Raw genomic sequence first — 16,420 nt, forward strand, 5'->3', positions numbered from 1 at the left:
GTATAAGGTTGGCATCAGTATAAATATCTCCTGTGGTTGTAATTTATTTCATATCTTTTTCTTTTCTTTTTTTTTTTTTTTTACAATTTTTGGCCAGTGTTGGGTTTGAACCCACCACCTCTAGCATATGGGGCCAGCACCCTACTCCTTTCAGCCACAAGCGCCGCCCTTTATTTCATATCTTAAATGCCAAAGAGCATCTGAGAGTTTTAAGCACAAATGATGGTGGGCACATCCAGGGTGCTTCTCAGCACTCTGACTCAACACAGGACCCCTGACTCAGGGAATCTGCAATCTGCAAAGTAGTAACCTCATTCTCTGGGCTTGTAATAAGAGAAGAGATCTCTCCGATATCCTTGTGATGCAGGATCAGTACTGGAAGAAGGTAATACTTTCTGAACTCAAATGATCAGCCAAAAATCCATTCTACTTCCGGTGCTAAGACCAAGTACCCCTGATTTGAGATGACATGAAGATTTTCCATTGCAACAGTTAAGCTAAAATATGTCTCACTGCCATAGTGGTATATTTCTATATCTATATCTATATCTATATATCTATACATATATATATCTTCTGGCATAAAACATACCTTGAAAGAACATTGCTTATACAAGTTAAAAAATGAAGTCAAAATATAATTACAAGTAAAAAATGAAGTTGATATAAGTAAATGAGTATTTAGCTTCACATACCAGTAATATAAGTCAGATCGAGGTCGAATTCTTCTTTTGTATGTTGAGTTTTGTTTCCTGATATCTGACAGTTAAAAACATTTATTTGTAAAACATAAATCAAGATAAAAATAAAAAAAAATATTTGGCATATATATCAACACTTGACAGTATGTTACAAAACATAAAACATTTTTCTGAACTATAAACATATTTTGACTACTTACTGTCCTTTTGACCACCTTCTCTTCACGTTTCTTTTTCCAAGTTTGATAAAATGCTCGTATCATAACTACAATCCACAGTGGTCGTAATAGAACTGGCCACCTAACAGAAAATTTAAGAGATCTGTTTTTGCTTGAGAAATGAGATTTTTTTCAATATGGACTAAATCTAAAGCAGTGGTTGCTAACCAGGGGCAATGATCCCTGCTTCTTCTGACTAGGGGATATATGGCAACATCCAGAGGCATGTTGGTTATCACAACTGCTGTCTGGGTGTATGAGGAGGGTGGTGCTATTTACATCTAGAGGACAGTAGCCAGGAATGCTGCTAAACAACATACAATGAATAGTCCTCTTCCACACAACTTCATAAGAAAGAATTATCTGGCCTAAAATGTCAATAATGCTAAAATTGAAAAGTTCTAGTCTAGAGAAATAGTAATACAATAGACACTTGGAATGTATAAATCTGCCTTTTCTGGTGTAAGACCAGCATTTGTAATTTGTCCCCATCAAAATAAATGGAAGGTCCTTGTTCAGCTTTACAATGATTAGTAACAGGGTCACTACAGCTGCTAATGCATTTCAGGTAGGCAGCAGATTGAGATACTTCCCAAGTGGGCTAGCTGGTGTCTGTCCTACCATCAGATATTCCACAGCAGAGAACTGATGGACTGGACTAGTGCTTCTCTAACTTCAGCATGCCAAAATAAGAGTCATCTGGAAAAGGTTAATACACTCTAGATTGCTAGGTCTCAGAGATATTGATTCAGTGGGTCTGGGGTTGAACCTGGGGTATTTTTCTTGTTACATTTTTAGAAAACTTTCAAGTAATGCTGAGGTTGCTGGTCAGCATACTATATTGGCTTAAGTTATTTTCAAACAACCCCCCAAACTTATTACCTAAAATGTTTAGTTGAGGACCTGAATTGTGGTCCTGGGAAATGAAGGTACAGAGAATCCAGCTATTTGACTCATGAATAAGGTCAATGAGCCACCCAACATTTATATCCCAGTTTTGGTTTTGTCTTCAGTTTTCCTCATTTTCATAGTAAAAAAGAATAAGAGAGGGAGAGAATGCCATCACTCTCTCCTACACCTTTTAGTTTCCTGATCCCTAAGAGTTCTAACTTTGCCTTGACTTTCTTCAATTTTACCACAAGTAGACTGTAAAACTCTACTGCTACATTGATATCCATGTCACCACCTGGTTTTCTATTTGGTATGTTTTTGAAAATCATGATTGAATCACTGAAATTTTGTATATGCTCAAATTAATACTCTCTTGGCTACAGGAAACACTCAGATAGAACTTCATGTGTAAGGAATTTGTGATTGAATCACCAATGGAAATTTTGTATAAGTTAGTAGAAGAGGTGAAGTGCCCCTTTGTATACTTCTTTGTATACTTCATTTTCTATCCAACTAACCATAACTTTTATATAAATTCCCCACTGCCCCTTAAACACCACAGTCTTTTAGTTTCAAAGTATGTGGAAATTGATCCAAACATTTTGTTTTTAAGTAGCCTATTTGGTACATAATTGGAATATTCAACCAAAAAGATTCTATAGAATAAAAGCCATGAAAAAGTAGCCTATCTGGTATAGAATCAGAATGAGAATATTCGATTAAAAATATTCTGTAGAATAAAAGCCATGGCAAATGCAAAAAAGAGAAAAACGTGGAGAGTTAAGTTACATGTTTCATACCTGGGGATGTATCTGATGGATTTGGTGTCCTGAGCAATGTAAAAGATGTCAATTACGAGAATCGTGACTATAATGAAACCATCCAAGATTTTAAAGAGGTCAGTAAAATAACGCTGTTTTCTGTAACATAAAAAGTAAATATAAGTTCATCCCCCCCAAGAAGAAATAGAAATATTTTTAAGACCATTAATTACTCGACTCATCTCCAGTAAGAATTCTACTTTAATGAATAATTAAAAATGCATTTTCCAGATTAAGCTAAAAGAAATAATGTAACATTAACAGAAAGTTTTCAAATAGTAAATTTGTATTCATCATTTGATACATATAGTTAATGACAAAAGCATCCATCTAGAAATTATAGTAAGACATACAGCCAAACCACTGAGCAAGAGGCAGATCTTGTCCTCATGTAGATGGGATGTTGGGCAGTACTACTGGGTAATGGAAGCCAACTATGTCACAGCCCTACAGCAGCTGGAGCAGAGCATTGTTTAAGGGAGTTTATGAGAGGGAGAAAGGACCACTATTTTGGCCAGCAAATTCACGGTTTGGCTTTGTACCCATAATGGAATTCTGATAGTTTGATATAGCCTTCCCTGGGCAGAGGTGGACTTTTATCCACCATGCCCTCCTCCAACACTGGCTCCTTTAGATATAGGCACTAGGCCTTCAGGAAATGCTGCTTCCAAGTCTAGAGCAACCCCTTTCAGGCTGTGAGCTGACAGTGGGTAACTGTCCTTGGCTCATGGCAAGAGGACAGAAAATCAGTAGGAAAGGAAACAAACTGCCTTCTGAGGTGCCTTGGAGGAAGTGAGGCTGGGGAACCTAGCTCCTGACTCCCACAGCTGTCCAGCCCCAGGGTTTGCCACCCCCCACTTTCTCAGAAAGTTGGCAAGCAGAGGAAATCAGCTGCTGCCTCCTTGTCAAGTCTCACTGATGGTGTGAGCTTGCCTCAGATGTCTGCTCCTTAATGCAAGTTTCAATTTGCACTGAGGAGGGGATGATTATTCTTAGTGAACGTATTAATTCATCAAGTAATTAATTCATGCATGTTCCTCATCATGATGTGCATGTAGACACATCGGCATCCTGGCCTCTTTGTGAAATCTTGAAACTTTATGTATCAGAGGAACCACCAAGAATACACATACACTGTTAGAGACTTGAGGGACATTTGCAACAATTATACTATGAAAGCCCAGTCTAGGAAAAATTGGGATTTGAATTATTGCTTACCGTGGACCACACTTTTGAGGAACATTTATTTATTTTGAGACAGAGTTTCACTTTGTTGCCCCTGGTCGAGTGTCATGGTGTCATAGTTCACAGCAACCTCAGACTCTTGGGCTCAAGTGATTCTCTTGCTTCAGCCACCCGAGTAACTGGGACTACAGGTGCCCACCACAAGGCCCAGCTACTTTTAGAGACAAGGTCTTGCTCTAGCTTAGATCTGGTCTCAAGCTCATAAGCTCAGGCAATTCACCTGCCTCGGCCTCCCAGAGTGCTGGGATTACAGGCATGAGCCACTGTGCCCAACCACAGAAAATTATTTTGATAGAGGGACACATTTGGCTGGGTTGACCTGCAATTAGCAGGTCATTTTGAGATGCTTTTTATAACAGTACAAAATGTCTTTGTGTGTTGGAAAGTATTCAAACTTACCCTTCTACGAATGTTCGAGCTAATAAGTCGACAAAAAAAAATACAGCAATGCCCATAGAAACAAAGCGACATTCCATAGGGATGGAAACTTGATTCTTAAACATTAGGTCTGTAAGTACGAGAGCCACATCCAATAAGATAAGCAGAGCTCCAAATAGTCTGCAATAAATAAAGAGTGAGAATAAAGATAAAGGTGCTTTTGCCCCTATTGTTAGAATATATTTAGGCCAATGAGCAGCTACCAAAATGTCATTTAGCATTAAACTTTTCAGTGGCTGGAAAAAACTGTATTGCCTTAGAATCACAGAAAAATCATTCAGTTTTCACCCAACAGAAGCAGCAGTTGTTAGCAAATCAAAGTCCCATCAAACCACTTCCAAATACGTTATCATACTCTTTAATAGTAGTCACATCTGACTAACACTCCAAGATAGAACAGGAAATCTGAATTAGAATTTCATATGCCTGTTTGTAAATGCTTCTTAAGATTTGAGAATTTCAGGAGGAGTTTATACCAATTTCTCATAACAAAGAAAACCTCATTAATCTGGATAATTCTTAACAATTTAATAATAAGAAAGAAAAGAGGGCATGACTAACATAAGCCCTTAAAAGACCACTTTGATCAGTAAGATCTTTTCATGAGTGAGATTTTCAACAAGTATGTGAGCAAATTCATAGGTGTGTCTGGCAAAGTCATGGGCACATGAGAAAGACCTCAGTGTCTTAAATAGTTACATTATTAAACTCTAAAGTGCCTCCTGAGGCTTTCTCTTACATAGTCTAAACACATTCTTCATAAATTGCTTATCTCTTTGCATAATCTATAAAGATGTATCAGTCTTCCAAGTACTTTTTTATAATTGCAACTGAAATTAAAATATTGTGAATCGGAGACAGAGCATGATGGCAGACAGGATGGATGCTTAGCCTATCTCTCTCAAATCATCAGGTGAGAGCGAGGCGGCTCTAGATATTTTACCCTTGTGGAATATTCATGCGGATAGGCAGCTAGAGTTGTGCAGCGAATTGGTGGATTGCTGTTTTTGAGGTCTAATCCAAGGCCATGGACTCTGCTGTAGAAATTTCCCCTACTGTGCCAGCGGCTGGTGGTGGCAGCCAGCCCCTCTCCCACAGAGGTCTGCAGTTCCCATTTCGTGGGGAAACCTAGGTATTTGATGAAAATTTCAATGCAGTGTGGATTTCTGAGCGGAGTTTGGTGACCAGAAAGGGGAGCCGTTCAGAGCTGCAGGGGCTAGGGAGCCTGATAGAAAATTAAGGGGAAAGGATCCCACAGGAAACATACATTTTGAATGTCAGAAATGGCGGACACCTTTTCTAGGAACAACAGGTGTGATTGAATAGACCGGACCATTCCAGGCAGGGAATATTGGTGTGGATTAGCAGTTCGGGGTGTGCAGTGAACTGGCGGGTTGCTGGACTCAAAAATGAGATTCTGAGCCACGGAAACATACTGAAAGGTCTCAGCACTAGCGCCACTGAAGCAAACAGCCCCTCCCACACAGACAATACCAGTTCCCAGTTCCTGGAGAATCTGGGAGCTGAGTGGAAAGATTTGTGAAGCATGGAATCCTGCACAGAGTTTTGAGGTCAGATGGGGGGCCATCTGGAACAGAACAGCTGAAGTTAGGCAACAGTTAGGAAACAGACATATATTGAAACTTAAAAAATGGCTACAGGCCAGGTATGGTGGTTACCGTGGTAACAATGTAAACTATGAATCAGGTATAAGCCTGGGAACCACTCACCGCACTACCTGATGTCCAGAAAATATATTGCAATATAAATACATTCCTACTAAACTTGACCCCTACACCATACATATATATACACACAAGAATAATATTTTTTTAGTTGGTGCCTTTTTATTTCTTTTTTTTTCTCTCTTTTTTTCATCCTTTTATTGGAGGAATTATTGTTAATTTTTTTCCTCTTTTTAAAATTTTTTATTAATACTATTTCTTTCCTTTCTCTCTTCCTATTCTTATCTTCTAATAGTTGCTTAGAGTGCTAGATCAGATTTTTAGAGTTTTTTTCCAATTATTTTATATCATTATTTTTGTTGTAGTTTTTGTCTGTATGTTTGTGTTTCTGATTGTTCATGCATCTGTGGGCTTGTGTGTATGGTAGCCTTTTTATCTGTTTATTTGCTCATTTGGTTTCAGTGTGTTTTGGGTTTTGCTAAATCTTCAGGTCAGCTACTTTCCCTAACTCCAATTTTCACATTCAATAAGAACAAGGGAGAATGGGGGTGATGGCTGGCTGGAGCCATCTCTCAACAGAAGCTCCAGTCCAGAGGGAGAGATAACTGCCAGAAAGAACCCAACAAAGCTGAAGGAAGGGAGCCAAGCTGAGAGATGAGATAGATAATTGCTCATCTTCCCTGCTGGGGCAAGTCTCAACTCCAAAGAAACTAATTTCGGGTACAGATCTTATCCCAAAGAGGTTGTGTGGCTATCCCGTCACCTAAGAGAGTTGCTTGCTTGCTGTGTGATTTCTGCTAATGAGCGATGAACTGAGGCTCTACTTCCTCACCCCACAGGAGGGAATTGCTGGAAGTTGGGACTCCTTGTCCAGCGAGCCCCTGCTGTAAGCCCAGAAATTCCCTTGTCTGGTAGGAAGTTTGAACAAATATTTTCCCTGCCACCTTGAACTTCCTGCCTACCCCTCCCCACTGGCCTGGCAGTCTAGAAGTCCAACCCCTGCAGAAAACAGATTGTCTGCACTTCTTGGCTAGGATCGGGCATTGCATAGACAGAAGCAGTACAGCTGTGCTGCATCTGTGAATCCAGTAACTGTACAGAAAGACATAGAGGGAAAGGTGACTGACTTGGCCCAGGTAAAGTGTATCTCAGCAGCAGACAGAGGCTTGGGTTTCTGCACTGCCGGTGGAGGCTCGGAAACTCCTGAGGTGCATGAACCCAAGAGTAGACACCTCCCACCCAACATCAGCATTAATAGAGTGATCCTGCTGGGGTATAATTCTGGAAAGTCATCTCCCCAACTCTATTGCCTGCCAGAGGGAACCAGACTTCACCCTGTAGGGATACCAGAGCTGCAGAACAGTGGCAACAAAGATGCACTTGCTGAGGGAGAAATTCTTTTGCTGTCTGGATATCCTCAAGTTTAGATTGAGCTCAGGTGGAACTTTCTTCAGCTGCCATTGAGCATCTGAGGCAGGCAGACCTCAGTTTCCCCTGCTGTATGGTGACAGACTGTGGTATCCATGAGAAGGAGGAGGCAGTGTCCTTATTTTGACTCTGGCAGGCACATAGCCTTGGCACATTTGCTTTTTGGACAAAACTGGGCCATCAAAACTGGGTTAACAGAGACTACTGGTGGGGCTACCAGAGACTGGGGTGACCAGAGTCTGGTGGTGAAGGGTGAGCAAGGTGGGGAAAGAGGCATCAACCCCCTTGCTCCAAATCTCCTACTGGACGGACCTTTCTGACTCCTTGGAGCACCAGAGGCACTCAAACCACACTTGAGCTACCAGTACTCACCTAATGTCTAGTTGCTGGAGATCTTTGAACTCTCCAGCTAGAGAGTGGGTGCTGTTTGGGACAATTGGTTTGGAATTCTTGAACTGGACAAATCACCTGAGGACCCGCCAAGGTGGTACCCAGTTTTTCTGTAGTGGGAAGGTTTTATTGTCCTCTTCCAGGTATTACTGGTGGGGGAAGTGATGACCTAGTTGCTTGTGTTTCTCCAAATCTGAGACTGCAATCCAGAGTCATTTATTCACTAGGACTGGACAGAGATCGGCTGAATACAAGACAGAACCACCTACCCCCACCACACAAAGCAGGCCTCTAAAGTCACAGACTGTAGTACTGTACAAGCCTTTTGCAAAGTTATAGAGGAAAAGCTGCAGTGAACAGTCCCAGTTCCTTGGTGAAGGGCTGGTCAACCACCACCCCAGAAGTCTCCAATCCAATTTCACCTTACCTGCTTATCTAGGTAAACACTGAAAAACAATCATGCGGCAGAATCAGCAAAAAACCTCTGGCAACATGAATAACCAGAACAGTTCAACTCCCCCTAGGAATGACAAACCAGCCAAACCAGAGGATCCCACTCACAAACAAATGGCTGAGATGTCCAAAATCAAATTTAGAATTTGGATTGCAAATAAGATCAACAGAATGGAAGTAAATATGGATTTAGAAATTGTAGGATTAATTCAGAAGATGTCTCAAGAATTCAATGAATTCAAAGACAAAATTATCAAAGATTTAGACACATTGAGAAAAGAAGTTGCAGCCTTACATGATATGAGAAATATGGTAGAATCCCTCAGGAACAGAATGGAACAGGCAGAAGAAAGGATTTCCAACATTGAACACAAAGCTTTTGAACAATCCCAAATGCTCAAAGAGGAAGAGAAGTGGACAGCAAAAACAGATCATTCTCTCAGAGAGCTCTGGGATAATTCAAAGACAACTAATATTTGCCTTATAGGGATCCCTGAAGGTGATGAAGTAGCTTCACAAAGCACAGAGGCTCTTCCTCAGGAGATTATGAAAGAGAACTTTCCAGACATGCCAAGAGATCCTGAAATCCAGATAGCAGGCAGTTTCAGAACCCAGCATGACTCTACCCGAATAAGACATCCCCCAGGCACAGCATAATTAACTTCACTAAAGTTAATAGGAAGGAGAAAATCCTGAAGGCAGCCAGACATAAAAGTACAATAACCTACAAGGGGAAGAATATTAGAATGACTGCAGATCTCTCTGCTGAAACCTTTCAAGCTAGAAGAGGGTGGTCATCAAATTTTAATCTCCTAAAACAAACTCAGGATCCTGAATCCAGCTAAACTGAGTTTCATTTACGATGGAGAAATTAAATATTTTAGTGACATTCACATGTTGAAGCAATTTGCCATAACTAAACCAGCTCTCCAGGATATCTTCAGACATATCCTCCATAATGACCAGCACCATTCTCCACCATAAAAGTAAACTCACTCTGAAACTTCTGATCAAATTCCAACTTGCACAGTGGCAAAAGGATTAAAAATGTCCACTGGTCTTTCGAAAAACTTGATACCCAAAATTCTACCAGGCCTATCGATACTCTCAATTAATGTGAATGGCTTAAATTGTCCTCTAAAGAGGCACAGGTTGGCTGACTGGATACATTAACTCAGACCAGATATCTGCTGCATACAAGAATCTCCTCTTATCTTAAAAGATAAATATAGACTCAGGGTGAAGGGATGGTCATCTATATTCCAGGCAGATGGAAAACAGAAAAAGGCAGGTGTTGCAATTGTATTTGCAGATACAATAGTCTTTAAACCAACAAAAGTAAGGAAAGATAAGGAGAGTCACTACATATTTGTTAAGGGCAATACTCAATATGATGAGATTTCAATTATTAATATTTATCCACCCGACCAAAATGCACCTCAATTTATAAGAGAAACTCTAACGGACATGAGCAAGTTGATTTCCATCCAGCTCCATCCCTATAAGCTCCATAGTAGTCAGAGATTTTAAAACCCCTTTAGTGGTTTTGGATAGATCCTCCAATAAGAAGCTAAGCAAAGAAATTTTAGATCTAAATTTAACTATTCAATGTTTGGATTTAACAGACATCTACAGAATAATTCATCCTAACAAAACTGAATACACATTCTTCTCATCAGCCTATGGAACATACTCCAAAATCAATCACATTTTAGGTCACAAATCTAACCTCAGCAAATTTAAAAGAGTAGAAATTATTCCTTACATCTTCTTGGACCATCATGGAATAAAAGTGGAACTCAGAAACAAGAAGAATCTGTATACTCATACAAAAACATGGAAACTAAATAACCTCATGCTGAATGATAGCTAGGTCATAGATGAGATTAAGAATGAAATTAACAAATTTTTGGAAGAAAACGACAATGAAGACATGAATTATCAGAACCTCTGGGATACCACAAAGGCAGTCCTAAGAGGGAAATTTATAGTACTGCAAGCCTTCCTTAAGAGAATGGAAAGAGAGGAAGTTAACAACTTAATGGGACATCTCAAGCAAATGAAAAGGAAGAACATGCCAATCCCAAACCCAGTACAAGAAAAGAAATGACCAAAATCAGAGCAGAATTAAATAAAATTGAAAACATAAGAATTATACAACAGATCAATAAATCAAAAAGTTGGTTTTTTGAAAAGGTCAATAAAATAGATAAACCTTTGGCTAACCTAACCAGGAAAAAAAAAAAGAGTAAAATCTCTAATTTCATCAATCACAAATGGTAAAGACAAAATAACAACAGACTCCTCAGAAATTCAAAAAATCCCTAATGAATACTACAAGAAATTTTGTTCTCAGAAATAAGAAAATCTAAAGGAAATCAATGAATAACTGGAAGCATGCCACCTCCCAACACTTAGCCAGAATAAAGTGGAAATGTTGAACAGATCTATATCAAGTTCTGAAATAGCATCAACCATACAAAATCTCCCTATAAAGAGGAGCCCGGGACCAGATGGCTTCACATCAGAATTCTACCAAACCTTTAAAGAGGAACTAGTACCTATATTGCTCAAACTTTTCCAAAATACAGAAAAAGAAGGAATACTACCCAACACATTCTATGAAGCAAACATCACCTTGATCCCTAAACCAGGAAAAGACCCAACAAGAAAAGAAAATTATAGACCAATATCACTAATGAATATTGATGCAAAATATTCAACAAGATCCTAGCAAACAGAATCCAGAGTGAAACAAATAATACACCATGACCAAGTGGGTTTTATCCCACAGTCTCAAGGCTGGTTCAATATACGTAAATCTATAAATATAATTCAGCACATAAACAAAAAGCAATGACCATACGATTCTCTCAATTGATGCAGAAAAAGCTTTTGATAATATCCAGCATCCCTTCATGATCAGAACTCTTAAGAAAATTGGTATAGAAGGGACATTTCTTAAGTTGATAGAGGCCATCTACAGCAAACCCACAGCTAATATGGTATTGAATGGAGTTAAACTGAAATAATTTCCATTCAGATCAGGACCCAGGCAATGTTGTCCATTGTCTTCACTGCTCTTTAACATTATGATGGAAGTTTTAGCCATTGCAATTAGGGAAGAAAAGGCAATCAAGGGTATCCATATAGGGTCAGAAGAGATCAAACTTTCACTCTTCGCAGATGATATGATTGTATATCTGGAATATACCAGGGATTCTACTACAAAACTCTTAGAAGTGATCAAGGAATACAGCAATGTCTCAGGTTACAAAATCAACACTCAAAAATCTGTAGCCTTTATATATAGCAACAATAGCCAACCTGAAAAAACAGTCAAGGGGGCAGCGCCTGTGGCTCGGTCGGTAGGGCGCCGGCCCCATATACTGAAGGTTGCAGGTTCAAGCCCGGCCCTGGTCAAACTGTAACCAAAAAATAGCCGGGCATTGTGGCGAGCGCCTGTAGTCCCAGCTACTCGGGAGGCTGAGGCAAGAGAATCGCTTAAGCCCAGGAGTTGGAGGTTGCTGTGAGCTGTGTGAGGCCACGGCATTCTACCGAGGGCCATAAAGTGAGACTCTGTCTCTACAAAAACAAAAACGAACAAACAAAAAAAACAGTCAAGGACTCTATTCCATTCACAGTAGCACCAAAGATGAAATATTTGGAAGTTTACCTGACAAAGGACGTGAAAGATCTCTATAAAGACAACTATGAAAATCAAAGAAAAGAGATAGCTGAAGATGTTAAGAAATGGGAAAACATACCATGCTCATAGCAGGGAACAATCTACATTATCAAAATGTCTATACTACCCAAAGCAATATACAACTTTAATGCAATCCCTATGGAATATCCTTTGTCATACTTTAAAGATCTCAAAAAAATAATACATTGTTTTATATGGAGTCAGAAAAAAACCTCGAATAGCCAGGACATTACTCAGAAATAAAAACAAAGCAGGAGGAATCACGCTACCAGACCTCACAGTATACTATAATTTGATAGTGATCAAAACAGCATGGTATTGGCACAAAAACAGAGAGGTAGACGTATGGAACAGAATAGAGAACCAAGAAATAAACCCAGCTACTTACCGTTATCTGATCTTTGACAAGCCAGTTAAAAACATTCAATGGGGAAAAGATTCCCTATTTAACAAATGGTGTTGGGTGAACTGGCGGGCAACCTGTAGAAGACTGACACTGGACCCACACCTTCCATCATTAACTGTGATAGACTCTCACTGGATCAAAGATTTCAACTTAAGACATGAAACTCTCAAAATACCAGAATAAAGTTCAGGGAAAAATCTTGAAGTGATCTGCCAAATATTTCATGAGGAGGACCCCCATGCAATTGAAGCAGCATCAAAAATATACTACTGGGACCTGATCAAACTAAAAAGCTTCTGCACAGCCAAGAACACAGTAAGTAAAGCAAGCAGACAGGCCTCAGAATGGGAGACGATATTTGCAGGATATGTCTCCGACAAAGCTTTAATAAACAGAATCCACAGAGAACTCAAACGTATTAGCAAGAATAGAGCAAGTGATCCCATCTCAGGCTGGGCAAGGAACTTGAAGAGAAACTTCTCTGAAGACAGGCGCAGGGCCTACAGACATATGAAAAAATGCTCATCATCCTTAATCATCAGAGAAATGCAAATCAAAACTACTTTGAGATATCATCTAACTGCAGTAAGATTAGCCCATATCACAAAATCCCCAAACCAGAGATGTTAGCATAGATGTGGAGAAAAGGGAACACTTCTACATTGCTGGTGGGAATACAAACTCATACGTTCCTTTTGGAAAGAGATTTGGAGAATACTTAGAGATCTAAAAATAGACCTGCCATTTGATCCTATAATTCCTCTACTAGGTATATATCCAGAAGACCAAAAATCAAAGTATAACAAAGATATTTGTATTAGAATGTTTTATTGCAGCCCAATTCATAATTGCTAAGTCATGGAAAAAGCCCAAGTGCCCATCTATTCATGAATGGATTAATAAACTGTGGTATATGTACACCATGGAATATTACGTAGCCGTAAAGAAAGATGGGGACTATACCACTTTCATGTTTACATGGATGGAGCTGGAAAATATTCTTCTTAGCAAGGTATCTCAAGAATGGAAGAAAAAGTACCCAATGTACTCAGCCTTAATATGAAACTAATTTATGGCTTTCATATGAAAACTATAACCCAATCTCAGCACAAGAATATGGGGAAAGGGGCAAGGGAGGCGAGGGGAGAGGGGAGGATGGGTGGATGAAGGGTAATTAATGGGTCCACACCTATGGTGAATCTCAGAAGGGTAAAGGTGAAATTTACTAAATGTAGAATATAAAAGTCTGAACACAATATTTAAGAAAAAGCCATGAAGGCTATGTTAACCAGTCGATAAAAATATTTCAAACTGTATATAAAATTATCACATTGTACCTCATGATTGCATTATTGTACACAGCTATGATTTAATAAAAAATATTATGAATTCAAAAGAAAGTGATTATACTGTGCAAATCTGCAGCGTGGCATGAAATCTTACTCTCATGTTGAGAAGAAGTTTGAATACAATGTTTCTAGAATTTAAGTGATTCCAGGTGAATATTTAATAAAACACTTACAGAATTTGAACCCCGATTGCTTCATTAGTTTTACTTTAAGAGGCAAAAAAACCCCACATTAATATGTGACTATTAGTCTTAGGCAAATGCCATATCTTTGCAAGTCTTAATGTCCCACTTAAAACAAAATTCCAAGATAAATGAAATTACCTTAAACGGGGCACATGGGTCATTTGGCAACATACTACCAGAGGAAATGCTTTCGGCTTTATTGTTTTCAAATCCTTTCTCACTAATAATACTGACATTAAATGCCCTATGTGTTTAACATATGTCCTTTTCTAGAGTCTCACATACCCAAATGCGTAAGATGACATAATTAATCGCAAGAGTTTCTTCATCTTCCCCCTGCAAAAAGAAATAAAAATAAAATTCATCACAGATTTCCTCTAACACATATAGGAATACAGAACACTAAGGTCTTCGTCAATATAATTTTAACAAAAAATTCTTCAAAAGTGTATTTAAAAATACTTTTCACCAATAACTATTATTTTTACCTTTTTGTTTCATAAGGTTCTTTTCACTTTTCTATCTAGAATATATGTGAATAAAACACTAAGTTTTAGATGATTTTCAAAGCACTTTATGCTTTGTTATTATATTTTATACAGATGTTAATTTTACTTGTCTTATGAATTTGTTACAAAACAACACCCAGCAAACGGACATCATAGCTAGAATTATCGCCAGTTTACAGTTGAATCATCTGAAGTTTAAAGAGGTTTAAACTTGACTTGCGGAGTGTCAAGAGACGATCAGATGCCAAAGCCAAGATCATCCCCCTGGGCTGAAACACCAACATTTCTCATGGGGACTACTGCAAATGTGTCCTAGATCCATGCAATGAAGTTTTGTAATTTGAATAGGAAATAAAACATAAGAAAACCTATTTTATTTTTTTTTTGGAGTAGAGGAAGAGGAAAGTAATTGTTCCCTTTCTCAATCTGTCTAAATTTTGTCCTATCCCCGGGCAGCTCTGTTACAGAACTATTCAGCTAATATTCAGTCATAAAATTTAATTAAGTAGCAGAATGAACTATTCATTGATTATTCATGATGAAAATGTTCTAGAAAATGGAAATTCAGGGTCATTTGAAGAACTGTTTGTATTCACTAAGTTGCCCCCCTTTGTTTCCTATGTCATCTTTGTGTAGACACCAACAAATTGCAACAGTGTTCCAGTTAATTTCCCCTTTGGTAGTGCTCTCTCTCTCCAACATTGGCAAAGCTGATGAATGGTTATGGAATGGGACAAGAGAGAGGGAGAAGAAAAATCTCCTGAATATTTGTGCAGTTCAGATGCAAGTGATTTTAAGAATGAATTGTTTCACTATAATGAATCTATGCTAAAATGCCTTCAGAACAGTGCAGCAGGAATTACTTCAGGTAAGAATACTTAGAAACCAATCAACATTAACAAATTCCCAATGAGCATGAAGAGGCTTTTAGTTAGCTAAACATTTTCACCTTTTCTCTGAGTCTCATGTGCTCATAGCAAAATCTACAAATCTACAGGGAATCAGAGGCTATCCAGGGAAAATGAGAAAAGACCAGTATGAATTAAGAGTAAGTAGCATTCTACATTCATCTGTTAAGAAAGAAACGTTCAATAAAATTACTCTATTTTATGGACCTTTTTCAAATTTTCAAGTAGAACATTGACTTCTGAAATGATGGAACATTTTTTTCAACATAGCAATTGTCTGAAAATTCAATTGAAGTAAATATTGTGTGCCCACCCTCCCATAAATTTTGATATCTTTCCATAGTCTTTTTTCCTTCTTGTCTTAATATGAGTCCTGGCATCCCAAAGAGATCTATCAAAGGTTCTCTGTTTGCAAATTTCAAATTGACTTACTCATCTGCCTTGTCTTGGCTATCAGCTTCATTCTCATCGGGTCCGGTGAGTCCCTCTGATATACTTTAACCACAAACAAATGCAAAAATATATCATTAGATGTTTGCTACCTGAAATAGTGATGTGATCAATTTATTTGAGCAACAGGAACTCCCTGAATCTAAAAAATATAAAATACATAACTTAGCTCCCTAGAAAATCTATTTTTTTAAGAGAGAATTTTAGAATTATTAACCAGAAAACTCTTTCCTCATGGATAATTTCAACACTGAATTTTTATATTTCTCTCTTCTTCTTAATCTCTCCTTCTGTGTGTGTGAGAGAGAGAGAATATAATGTAAAATTATATATAAGGAATATATAAAGAATGCATATGCGGGCATATCTCAAGATACTGGAGGTTCAATTACAGAACACAGATAAATATCACATTAAGAGAGTCCCACAAAATTTTTTTTTACCCGTGCATACAAAAGTTAAATTTAAGCAATACAACAGTTTATTAAGAGTACAACAGGATTACGTCTAAGGAAATAATGTATATACTTTAATTTAAAGGATTTTATAGGCTGGGCACAGTGGCTCATGCCTGTAATCCTAGCACTCTGGGAGGCCAAGGAGGGTGTATTGCTTGAGCTCAGGAGTTTGATAC

General features: G+C 38.4%; 1 protein-coding gene across 1 annotated transcript in view; it reads right to left on the minus strand.

Annotated features, from left to right (window-relative positions):
- The window catches only part of LOC128566487 (phosphatidylinositol 3,4,5-trisphosphate 3-phosphatase TPTE2-like), a 92,024-nt gene that overhangs the window by 66,892 nt on the left and 8,712 nt on the right, over nucleotides 1-16,420 (minus strand). The window contains exons 3-8 of the mRNA XM_053563331.1: nucleotides 15,769-15,831; nucleotides 14,205-14,255; nucleotides 4,276-4,434; nucleotides 2,611-2,730; nucleotides 902-1,001; nucleotides 696-759 (exon numbers count right to left, since the gene is read on the minus strand). Of these exons, the coding sequence (XP_053419306.1) occupies nucleotides 696-759; nucleotides 902-1,001; nucleotides 2,611-2,730; nucleotides 4,276-4,434; nucleotides 14,205-14,255; nucleotides 15,769-15,831 (557 nt within the window). The remainder of the gene's footprint in view (nucleotides 1-695; nucleotides 760-901; nucleotides 1,002-2,610; nucleotides 2,731-4,275; nucleotides 4,435-14,204; nucleotides 14,256-15,768; nucleotides 15,832-16,420) is intronic.

The sequence above is a fragment of the Nycticebus coucang genome, chromosome 15, assembly GCF_027406575.1.
Source record: "Nycticebus coucang isolate mNycCou1 chromosome 15, mNycCou1.pri, whole genome shotgun sequence".
In the NCBI taxonomy this organism is placed as follows: Eukaryota; Metazoa; Chordata; class Mammalia; order Primates; family Lorisidae; genus Nycticebus; species Nycticebus coucang.